General features: G+C 41.8%; 2 protein-coding genes across 3 annotated transcripts in view; both read right to left on the bottom strand.

The window, feature by feature from the left end:
* Positions 1 to 17: 17 nt before the first annotated feature.
* On the bottom strand, positions 18 to 3,254 carry LOC126385579 (gastrula zinc finger protein XlCGF57.1-like). The gene is made up of 2 exons (XM_050037372.1): positions 2,881 to 3,254; positions 18 to 2,783 (listed from the first exon to the last, which is right to left on the bottom strand). Exons 1-2 carry the CDS (start codon positions 3,050 to 3,052, stop codon positions 1,189 to 1,191), a joined length of 1,767 nt encoding a protein of 588 aa, XP_049893329.1. The 5' UTR covers positions 3,053 to 3,254; the 3' UTR covers positions 18 to 1,188.
* A 7,272-nt stretch (positions 3,255 to 10,526) lies between these two features.
* LOC126385587 (zinc finger protein OZF-like) overlaps positions 10,527 to 11,875 on the bottom strand; it is a 98,696-nt gene continuing 97,347 nt past the window's right edge. For both annotated transcript variants that reach the window (XM_050037384.1, XM_050037385.1), the window contains exon 5: positions 10,527 to 10,793. In XM_050037384.1, coding sequence (XP_049893341.1) covers positions 10,654 to 10,793 — 140 coding nt within the window. In that variant the 3' untranslated portion in view covers positions 10,527 to 10,653. The remainder of the gene's footprint in view (positions 10,794 to 11,875) is intronic.

Here is an 11,875-nt window from a genome sequence, read left to right as displayed (position 1 = left end):
ACTCGAGGTCGGTCTTACAGCCTTGCGGGTTTATTGAAAACACAGCTTGGAACTTCACATACTGTAATACTGAGACAGCACAGCAGAACAGTTCACCAAACATTCTTGTATTCCTCCTAACTTTACATGTGTGTGTGTGTGTGTGTGTGTGATTTCCTGCCGTTTCCAGAGCTTTACCTTATTTTATCTTTATACTTGGGCGTCCTAGCAGTTTATTCTGCCCCGATGTCATGAAATGTTTGTTTTAGAACACTCTGCCCCATTCAAGGTTGGTCAATCTAAGTAAACATGTTTGGCTTCTGACCTGACCTTCACTGTCAAACATTTCCAGGCCTTTTCATCACCACAATAGTTAAGTAAGTAGAAGATGGGCTGATCTCCAAAAGGCATGAAGTTAAAGATGAAACATGATTTTCAAAATTTTAAGCAAGATTAGTGTATTTTTTTGTACAAATTTAGAGAGACTGTACTGAAGAAAACTCTAACAGCTTTGACCTAAAGACACAAATTATTCAATTTGTTATTCACCCACAGCCTGTTCATGCCAACGACATCGGTTTCCCAGGTCACTCTGCTCTTAAGACTTCTCCCCAGTGAAACCATTCAGGGTTGCTTGGTTTTAGTAAACATGTTTTGCTTCGAACTTGACCTTAACGATCAAGTATTTCCCAGGCAGAGTTTGCACAGAAGAAATGATACAACATAGCAGCATGGCTCACAAGATGTACATTTAGGTCTCATCGAGTAATGCCAAAAACAGCTTCCACATCTTCTGATAATAGTTTTCTGAATTCTGCTTGCTAAAGCAAATCTGATCCATCCTTGCAAGAGAAACCATTTCATTGAGCCACCTCTTTAAATAAGGGGGTGCTGGAGACTTCCAGTTATGTAGTATACATTTTTTAGCTGCAATCATGCCTGTTTTGAGAGCCTGCTTATAATGGGGAGGAAGGGCTGTTGTCTTGTCTGAAGAGCATATTACCAGATTGCAGTCTGATTGAATTTTTATTTTGTACTGTTTACAGAACATATTAAATAGGTCACACCAAAAATTGCTCATCCTCATTTCCACGAATAGTTCTTGTGTGTTTTGTCCATGAACCAGAAATGATTCATCCCCTGCATGTTTTACAAACACAAGGCCACTTGTCTGTATCAGATCTTATATGCCTTTCCTACTGAGACACATCAAAGTGTCATTTCAGTGTGGGTCCTCATGTGGCCTGTCAGTTGACTTTTACGTCCAAAAGCTTTCCCACATGTTGTACAAGTAAATGGCTTCTCACCAGTGTGGGTCCTTATGTGGCCTGTCAGTTGACTTTTACGTCCAAAAGCTTTCCCACATGTTGTACAAGTAAATGGCTTCTCACCTGTGTGGGTCCTCATGTGGCCTGGTAGGTGACTTTTACGTGCGAAAGCTTTCCCACATGTTGTGCATGTAAACGGCTTCTCACCTGTGTGGATTCTCATGTGGCCTTTCAGGTGACCTTTCTGTCCAAAAGCTTTCCCACATGTTGTGCATGTAAACGGCTTCTCGCCTGTGTGGACTCTGATATGACCTTTCAATGCTGATTTGTCAGGGAATCTTTTCCCACAGGTACTGCAAAGGTACCGCTTCTCACTGCTGTGGATTCTCATGTGGACTATCAATTGACCGTTATCTTTGAATACTTTCCCACATATTCTGCATGTACACAGCTTCTCAGTGTGGTTCCTCATGTGGGCTGTCATTTGACGACCTTGTCTGAAAGCTGCTCCACATATTTTGCAGGTAAATGGCCTCTCACCTGTGTGGATTCTCATGTGGATAGTCAGGTAACCTTTCCATCTAAAAGCTTTCCCACATATTTCACAAGTAAATGGCTTCTCGCCTGTGTGGATTCTCATATGCCTTTTCAACGTAGTCATGTGACAGAGTCTTTTCCCACAGGTGTTACAAATGTACTGCCTTTCACCTGTGTGGATTCTCATGTGGTACAGCAAGCCACTATTAGACTGGAAAGCTTTTCCACATGTTTTGCAGGTAAATGGCCTCTCACCTGTGTGGCTTCTCATGTGGATAATCAGGTTACCTTTCTCTCTAACAGCTTTCCCACATACTTTACAAGTAAATGGCTTCTCGCCTGTGTGGATTCTCATATGCCTTTTCAACGCAGTCATGTGACAGAGGCTTTTCCCACAGGTGTTACAAAGGTACGGCTTCTCACCTGTGTGGATTCTCATGTGGTTATGCAACATGTTACATGCCACAGACTTTTCACCTGTGTGAATATTGCTGTGTGTATTTGAAATTGTTAAGTCATATACATTATTAGTTTGACTTTCACTTTCATGATGTCTTTTCTCTGCTTGAAGCTCTGTGTTTCTAGTTGATCCTGAGTCTCCATGCTGGTATTCTTCCTCATCTTGGCTCTCAGCTACATGAGAGTTGTGACAGAGCAGCTGGTGCTCACTGGTTGCTTCTGATATCACAGAGCTTATAACTGGCATTTTGAATACAGACTCTTTCTCTGCTGCACTTTGAGTGTCATCATGAATGAAGTCCAGAGTCTGATCTTCACTGTGCTCACTTTCCTCATCAGCAGGAGTCAACATAAAGCCATCAGTCTCCTGCTTCACTACAAGCTGCTCTCCCTCCTGACTGCTGCACACTTCCTCCTCTTCCTCTTTAATCTCTGGAGGCTCTGGCTCCTCTTGGTCCACACTGGACTTCCTCTCCTCAATACAGAGCTGCTGCTCAGGGACAACCTCCTCCTCCTTACACACATGTTGCTGTGGGAGCTCTGGAGGGACACACAACAACACCAACAGCATACTAATGTCATGCTACAGCAAATAAACACACATGCCAGTAAATTACTTCAATTAGCTTTCACCCACCTGTCCTGTGTAACTTTATTTCAGGCTTCAAAACGATATCCAACAGTCTGCGCTGACGATCGATCTCTTCCTCGTACTCGACGATGCCTCTTTGAAAAACTCCCAATATTTCTTCAGCAGCAGCAGTTAGTCGCTCGTTGACAAACTCTCTCAAATACTCAACTGAACACATTGTTGTCTAATTATAAGTGAGATATTCATCCACGCGACAGCTACACCTTCATCTTCCAGCTAAATCCATACATCCACAGGGCTGACGCAGCTCGCACTTGCTTTGGATAAATCACCACACCTGCAGACTCGCGGACTTTGTGGGTGCGTTCACGGGAAATCCGGGAATGCTGAGGGCTGTCCGAAGTTACAATTCATCCAGTCCACAAGGAGCCTCTGGTGGACTCTGTGCAGACTTCCAGAGAGTCTGCTTGAACTGCAGACTTCACTGATTTAATATCCCACAATTCATTGCAATACGGACGTGACGTTGTGAGTTTTCCAGCTGCCGAAAAAATTCTTATGAATGAGTAAATGTTACTTGAATTGTTAAGGCCAGAAATAATATTGAATGACATCATGATACAGAAATATGTATAAGTATAGGCTGTGGAGGGACTGAAAATACATTTTCTTATTGCCTCCTATCAGGCTGTGCAGTAAAATAGACAAAAATGGCTGCAAAGGAGCAAAAGAAGGTCCTTTAATTTAAGTAAATACCCAGTTTATTGAGTTAAAGTTCTGTTTATAAACATTTCTGTATAGCCTGTATGTTATATAGCCTACATTTTTGTTCAGTCACAAAAAGGGCTATACATGGGATTTATATCTTGTTAACGGCCTTTTCGCTACCACAAAAGTTGAACTTTTCCACGGCAACCACAAGTCCAGAGGGTGGACATTTACTTTCACTGGAAGTGTCACTGTTAAATTCAGATTCAGTGGGTGTTAAATTTTTTTGGTCACATTACCATGAAAGTACACACCCAATGACAGTTTAAAATCATTGTACAGATCGAAGAAAAATATTTATTTTCCTTGCTGTATTTCTCTGAATATTGCAATAATAAGTAGCATTCATGACAGCCATGAGATGGTTTTAAATTCCATATAAGGAGGCATCAAAAATGTCTCAAAAAGTCTGAAATTGACCTTGGTTATATCTGCAGACACCGTGTTCTTTGGTGCATATGAGCAACTTGTCAACAGTGACACCAGAATGTGGGAAAAACTGTTTTTACCTTGTGCCTGTCACATCTGTGATCTGTGCCTGTAGACTGAATGAGGAAAAATGCAATGTTACTGCAGGTGTAGATGCACGCAGAAGCCACCGCGATCAGAGTGCAGGTTGGCCAGAGCTCAGTTTGGCCGGACCACATTTAGAGGAGGTACAGTACAGCAGCTGACTTTAGAAAATGAAACCTTAATGGTTTTAGTAAAGTTAAAAAAAAAAAAAAAAAACAATATGGGCGTCGGTGGCTTAGTGGTAGAGCAGGCGCCCCATGTACAAGACTGTTGCAGCAGCGGCCGGGGTTCGACTCCAGCCTGTGGCCTTTTGCTGCATGTCACTCCCTCTCTCTCTTCCCCTTTCACACTTGTCTGTCCTATCAAATAAAGGCTTGAAAATGCCCAAAAAAATATCTTAAAAGAGAAAAAAAAAAAAAAGTTAACTTTGTTGGCACGGGATTTCTTTTGTCACTCTGACAATCAGAGTAACATTTCAAGCATCACACACAAACCACACAGGTGAGAAGTCATAACTCTCCAAGACCTGCAGGAAAAGAAACTTTGATGTGTCTCAAGTAAAAAGGCATATAAGATCTCACACAGTCAAGTGGCCTTGTGTTTTAAAAACAAGTAGGAGACATGTCAGTTCTGGGTCATAGAACTCTGGAAGTGAGGAGTCACATGTTTGCAGCATGTGGGGGAAATTTTACTCAAATCACACCTGAAGATCAATAAACACAGCTGAAACTTCTGTGGAGATGTGTTCATGAAATGAATGAAGAACAATGTCTCATCATGAGGAGACTGAAGAAGTACATTTTATTACAATACCATCAAGACCTGATAAAACTGATCAGTCAAAGCGGACTGGGCTTTTTCAGGAGAAGAGCTTCAAGAGACGGGTGGTCAAACTGAGCGTTTCAGACTTAGGGTGAATACGATACATTCAGGTTGACAGCATGAAGAAAATAATATATATTCTTTAATTAAAGCGTGAAAACAGGTTCTAGTAGAAACCCCAAATACAAGTATGAACCTATGAATAAGCATTATATGGGACCTTTAAGTACAAAAAAAAAAGACATCCGTGTAGTTTTTGCTGCCTTTTAATGAGCCACCAATGATACTGAGACTACTTGTTACAGCCCGTATATTAGAAATTATAATTGCCAACCATTGGAAACAGAACACGTGAACTGTGGCGGATTCAAACGGTGGCGGGGAGAGAACGGTGACAGCGATACATGGATAAAGCCTTGCGGAAAAACAATCACAGCAATCTGAAGCGGGCAGAGCTTATTAGAACGGGGGAAACCCAATGAGATGAAGAAAGCAGTGGCAGGTCGGCACAAGGGAAGAGAGAAATCAGGAAGGTCTGGAGTTTAAAATTATGTTGAGATTTGGCGAGTAGAGGGGAATCTCTTCAATGATCCCGGTGAAATTAACAACCGTATTGAGAAACCAGGTTGGGGATAGGCTATACACCTGGCTAAAGTTCTGAGAGATGGAAATCTGTTAATTGTTTGCAGGAATGAAGAACAGAGAGATCGGGCTGGAAGGATGAAAGAAGTAGGGCGGTTTAAAGTGGAAAGTATAAGTCGTGTTGAAAGAGGAAGTTTTTCAGGAGAAGAGCTTCAAGAGACGGGTGATCAAACTGAGCGTTTCAGACTTAGGGTGAATACGAGTACATTCAGGTTGACAGTATGAGGAAAATAATATATATTTTTTAATTAAAGAGTGAAAACAGGTTCTAGTAGAAACCCCAAACACAAGTATGAACCTATGAATAAGCATTATATGGGACCTTTAAACACCAAAATAAAAGACATCCGTATAGTTATTGCTGCCTTTTAATGAGCCACCAATGATACTGAGACTACTTGTTACAGCCCGGACACTGATGTTAGAAATTATAATTGCCAACCATTGGAAGCGGAACACATGAAAACCTCATGGCGCCAGTAGCATTTCCCTAATGACTGAGTTAACTTCGGGAGGTTAATCTAGGTTCCCAGTTTGCACTGCTAAATACCCACTTTCCCGATATTTCCCTATCTTCCTTATTTTTTTGTAGCAATATCCTACACCACACTGGAAAATGATCGCTACCTATTGATGATTCTTCTGGCACTTCCCACTCACATATTCCCGCTAACTCCCTCGTGACTTAAGTTAAATCTAATACTGAAGTGTTCCCTGTGTGCACATCTAATCTGGTCCCTTTCCCATCATTTAAACAAACCATTCTTTTCTCTTCTAATAGTTCTTCTATTACCTCACCATTTGCATCTGTTCGTGTTCCTCCCCCTTAATGTACTGTGAGCATTAAAGTCCCCACATACCAACATCCTATTACCATCTATCCCTTCTATTTGTGTTAGCCTACTCAAATCTAGCCTTTTACAAGGATTATAATAATTAATAATTACAAACTTACCCTCACTTGTCCATATCTCTACAATTCGGTCAAATTTGGTCTCAACCATGTTTCCTGTACACAAATGATATCTGGTTTTCTGGGTAGATCATCAACATACTTTTAGAATTCCTGTCCATTGGCCAACAAACTTCTTGCATTCCATTGTAGCAGGAGGACCATGAGTAGTACTATCCAACCCATGACTGCTCCTGGCTTGCTTGAATACTGAGATCGTTCCTCACCTCCTCCCAAGTCAGTCTACTGATATCCAGATGATGAGCTGCTGCCTTCACAATTATTTGTATTCTCTTCGTTTTGGATCTAACTTCCATTGTAGCACTTATTACCCCTACTATGAATGTGACTAGCTTCTTTAAATCAACCTTTACTTTTCCCTCACTTACCTGATCTGTTTCTTTTATGGCCCCTGTACCTGTTCTGCTTCTCTCAACACTTCCTCCTCTCCGACTCACCATCTTTACAGCTTCTGCATATGTAGTTTTATTCTGAACTCTAACCTGCTGTATTTCTCTTTCCCTTTTCACCACTTCACATCTCCTATAAGACACACTGCGATTGCCACCACAGTTAAAGCACTTTGGTTGTTCATGATCACATTGCCCATACTCGTGATTTTCCCCACATCTGGCACATCTTCTTCTGCCTTTGCATGTCTTGGCTGTATGACCAAACCTTTGACAGTTGTAACACCTCATTGGCTTTGGCACATACTCTCTTACAGTATAGCTCAAAAAGCCCAGAGTCACTTTCTTTGGGAGCACTTCATCTTCAAAATCTAATACAACATGCTCACTGTCTTTCCTCACTCCCTCTCAAGTTACCTGCAACCACAGAGCACCTTTCAGGGTTCTTCCTTTTAAATTTGATTTAATTTCCTCCATTGTGACTCCAACTGGCACCCCCCAAATCACTCCTTTACTCCACTTACTTCCTCTTTCAACACGACTTATACTTTCCACTTTAAACCGCCCTACTTCTTTCATCCTTCCAGCCCGATCTCTCTGTTCTTCATTCCTGCAAACAATCAACAGATTTCCATCTCTCAGAACTTTAGCCAGGTGTATAGCCTATCCCCAACCTGGTTTCTCAATACGGTTGTTAATTTCACCGGGATCATTGAAGAGATTCCCCTCTACTCGCCAAATCTCAATATAATTTTAAACTCCAGACCTTCCTGATTTCTCTCTTCCCTTCCTCCACTACCCTTGATTTTCTTTGAGCTGTTACTGACAAACTCATTCCCTCTTTTCTCTCTCATTCTCTCACTACCCTAACTTACCTCCATACTGTCATCACTTTCAACTATGTCGGAGTCTCCCCACTCTGGTTCTTTCACCACATAGTTGTGCCAACCTGCCACTGCTTTCTTCATCTCATTGGGTTTCCCCCATTCTAATAAGGTCTGCCCGCTTGCGTCTTGCAACGGGCAAATGTGTCTTCTTGATCCCAGGATCATTTGTCAGATTGCTCTGACTGTTTTTCCGCAAGGTTTTATCCATGTATCGCTGTCACTGTTCTCTCCCCGCTACCGTTTGAATCCGCCACAGTTCACGTGTTCTGTTTCCAATGTTTGGCAATTATAATTTCTAATATTCGGGCTGTAACAAGTAGTCTCAGTATCATTGGTGGCTCATTAAAAGGCAGCAAAAACTACACGGATGTCTTTTTTTTGGTGTTTAAAGGTCCCATATAATGCTTATTCATAGGTTCATACTTGTATTTGGGGTTTCTACTAGAACCTGTTTTTACACTTTAATTAAAAAATATATATTATTTTCTTCATGCTGTCAACCTGAATGTACTCGTATTCACCCTAAGTCCGAAACGCTCAGTTTGATCACCCGTCTCTTGAAGCTCTTCTCCTGAAAAAGCCCAGTCCGCTTTGATTGGTCAGTTTTATCAGGTCTTGATGGTATTGTAATAAAATGTACTTCTTCAGTCTCCTCCACGCATCTCCACAGAAGTTTCAGCTGTGTTTATTGATCTTCAGGTGTGATTTGAGTAAAAATTTCCCCACAGAAGTTTCAGCTGTGTTTATTGATCTTCAGGTGTGATTTGAGTAAAAATTTCCCCACATGCTGCAAACATGTGACTTGTCACTTCCAGAGTTGTTGTGTGTTTTGACCATGAACCAGAACTTTCTTTTCCTGCAGGTCTTGGAGAGTTATGACTTCTCACCTGTGTGGATTCTCATGTGGCTCGTCAGGCTACTTTTACATCTCAAAGCTTTCTCACATGTTGTGCAAGTAAATGACTTCTCACCTGTGTGGATTGTGTGTGATGTTTGAAATGTTACTCTGATCGTCAGTGTGACAAAAGAAATCCCGTGCCAACAAAGTTATCTTTTTTTTTTTTAACTTTACTAAAACCATTAAGGTTTCATTTTCTAAAGTCAGCTGCTGTAGTGTACCTCCTCTAAATGTGGTCCGGCCAAACTGAGCTCTGGCCAACCTGCGTTCTGATCTCGGTGGCTTCTGTGTGCATCTACACCTGCAGTAACATTGCATTTTTCCTCATTCAGTCTACAGGCACAGATCACAGATGTGACAGGCACAAGGTAAAAACAGTTTTTCCCACATTCTGGTGTCACTGTTGACAAGTTGCTCATATGCACCAAAGAACACGGTGTCTGCAGATATAACCATGGTCAATTTCAGACTTTTTAAGACATTTTTAATCTCACCTTATATGGAATTTAAAACCATCTCATGGCTGTCATAAATGCTACTTATTATTGCAATATTCAAAGAAATACAGCAAGGAAGAAAAAATATTTTCTTCGATATGTACAATGATTGTAAGCTGTCATTGGGTCTGTCAGGCTGGATACATTTTCATGGTAATGTGACCAAACATATTTAAGACCCACTGAATCTAAATTTAAGACAATTTTAAACTTTTTGAGGCCTTATATTAAAGCCCCTACAAGGAACTTTCATTTGGAGTTGATTTTGCAGACCCTGTGGACAAAAGCGGTAGTGTTTTGCCGGAATGAAGCCTACATTTCCCATGAGCTCTAGCACGTATTGTCGTAAAGACGCTTACCTGGCTCGCTCATGTGTTTGTTTTGGGGATGAATGAAACAACAAGATGGGAAAACCCAGCTCACCTCTGCCGCGCCCCAGCTCCACCTCTCCGGCGTAAGCACCACCGCCGCCAGGGTAAACACAGCGGTTGGCTGGTAAGGCTGAAGGCCTGTTTGGTGAGCACTTCCACGGCTTCTTGGACTGAGTATGGAGCGGTGCCTCACCTCTTTATTTCTCGGCACTCGCTGGACCCTGTCGACGCCTGGCTGGTACCTGTCGTCGGCCCAGATGAGGTGTTTTTCAGCCGCGCGGCTCCCTGCTATATACACTATATAGAAATAGCTTATCTTCACACCGATGGTCTCATTTGCTGTTGTAGGTCACGCACAGACATCAGCAGAAACGAGAGACTTTTGCATATCCAGTTAAAAGTTCCTTGTAGCGGCTTTAAGAAAACTTTAAATCATTTCAAAGGACCTGTAGACACCCTGACAAAACATCACAGCAACAGGACAAATCTTCTGGGATCAGTTTATTACTGTGCTCACTGCAAAATCACTCATACTTTTAATTACAGCTTCCGCTCACATTTTCATGGACAATATTTCCAAACTTTTTCATGACTTTTCAAGGATTCTTCATGGAGAATTTTCTTTTTCTTTCCCCACTTGCCCGCCGTTTTTCAAACATCAGATTCAAACTTTATGTAAACATAATTGGCACACAGGAAGGGAGAGACAAACTGAGGGAGAACATGACAAAACACACCTGATGGTAAACAAACATTGTCACACATCGACACATATTAAAGCTACATTAAGATGCCAGCTGCAGAAAATGAATTTGCCATTATGTTACATTATATGGAGGGTTATCCACTGAAGATCATTCTAATAATTTCACTATACACAAACAAGTTCTGTGACTTATAATGATTTTGACTAATTTCATGACTTTTCCAGGTTTTCCATGACTCTTGCAAGTATAAAATTCATTCAGACTTAAAAGCAGTCTCCTCCTTTTGTTCTTTATCTCACTAGTTTAACTTTTCCAGACCTGCAATTTCAATTAAAATTCAGGATTTGGACTTCACTCCCCACTTTTCTTAGCATGCTTTATGGAACAGGCCTCTGAAAGCTCTGCCACATGTTTTGCATGTAAACACTCTCTCTCCTGTATATGTGTGACTTCAACTGGAACCTCTGTGCTCAAGTCATGCACCTTTACACCTGTGTGAGTCCTCATGTGGACTGACAAGTTACCATTACATCTGAAAGCTCTCCCACATACTTTACAAGTATGTGGCGTCTCACCTGTGTGGATTCCACAATGCCTTTTCAATACTGATGCGTCTTTGAATCTTTTCCCACATGTGTTGCATATGAATGGCTTCTCACCTGTGTGAATTCTCATGTGCTTTGTCAATACGAACACATTCCTGAATCTTTTCCCGCAGGTCTTGCAAAGGCACGGGCTCTCATCTGTGTGGGTTCTCATGTGGACTTTCAAGTGACCATTACGTCCGAAACCTTTCCCACATACGTTACAAGTATACGGCTTCTCACCTGTGTGGATTCTCATGTGGGCTTTCAAGTCACCATTACGTCCGAAACCTTTCCCACATACGTTACAAATATACGGCTTCTCACCTGAATGAGTTTTCATGTGGACTTTCAAGTGACCATTACGTCCGAAACCTTTCCCACATACTTTACAAGTATACAGCTTCTCACCTGTGTGGGTTCTCATGTGGGCTTTCAAGTCACCATTACGTCCGAAACCTTTCCCACATACTTTACAAGTATACGGCTTCTCACCCGTGTGGATTCTCATGTGGGCTTTCAAGTCACCATTACGTCCGAAACCTTTCCCACATACTTTACAAGTATACGGCTTCTCACCTGTGTGGGTTCTCATGTGGGCTTTCAAGTCACCATTACGTCCGAAACCTTTCCCACATACTTTACAAGTATACGGCTTCTCACCCGTGTGGATTCTCATGTGGGCTTTCAAGTCACCATTACGTCCGAAACCTTTCCCACATACTTTACAAGTATACGGCTTCTCACCTGTGTGGGTTCTCATGTGGGCTTTCAAGTCACCATTACGTCCGAAACCTTTCCCACATACTTTACAAGTATACGGCTTCTCACCTGTGTGGGTTCTCATGTGGGCTTTCAAGTCACCATTACGTCCGAAACCTTTCCCACATACTTTACAAGTATACGGCTTCTCACCCGTGTGGGTTCTCATGTGGGCTTTCAAGTCACCATTACGTCCGAAACCTTTCCCACATACTTTACAAGTATAC

This window comes from Epinephelus moara, chromosome 24 (genome assembly GCF_006386435.1).
Source record: "Epinephelus moara isolate mb chromosome 24, YSFRI_EMoa_1.0, whole genome shotgun sequence".
In the NCBI taxonomy this organism is placed as follows: Eukaryota; Metazoa; Chordata; class Actinopteri; order Perciformes; family Serranidae; genus Epinephelus; species Epinephelus moara.
Note: the sequence above shows the minus strand (reverse complement) of the source record. Positions and strands in the feature narration are given on the sequence as shown.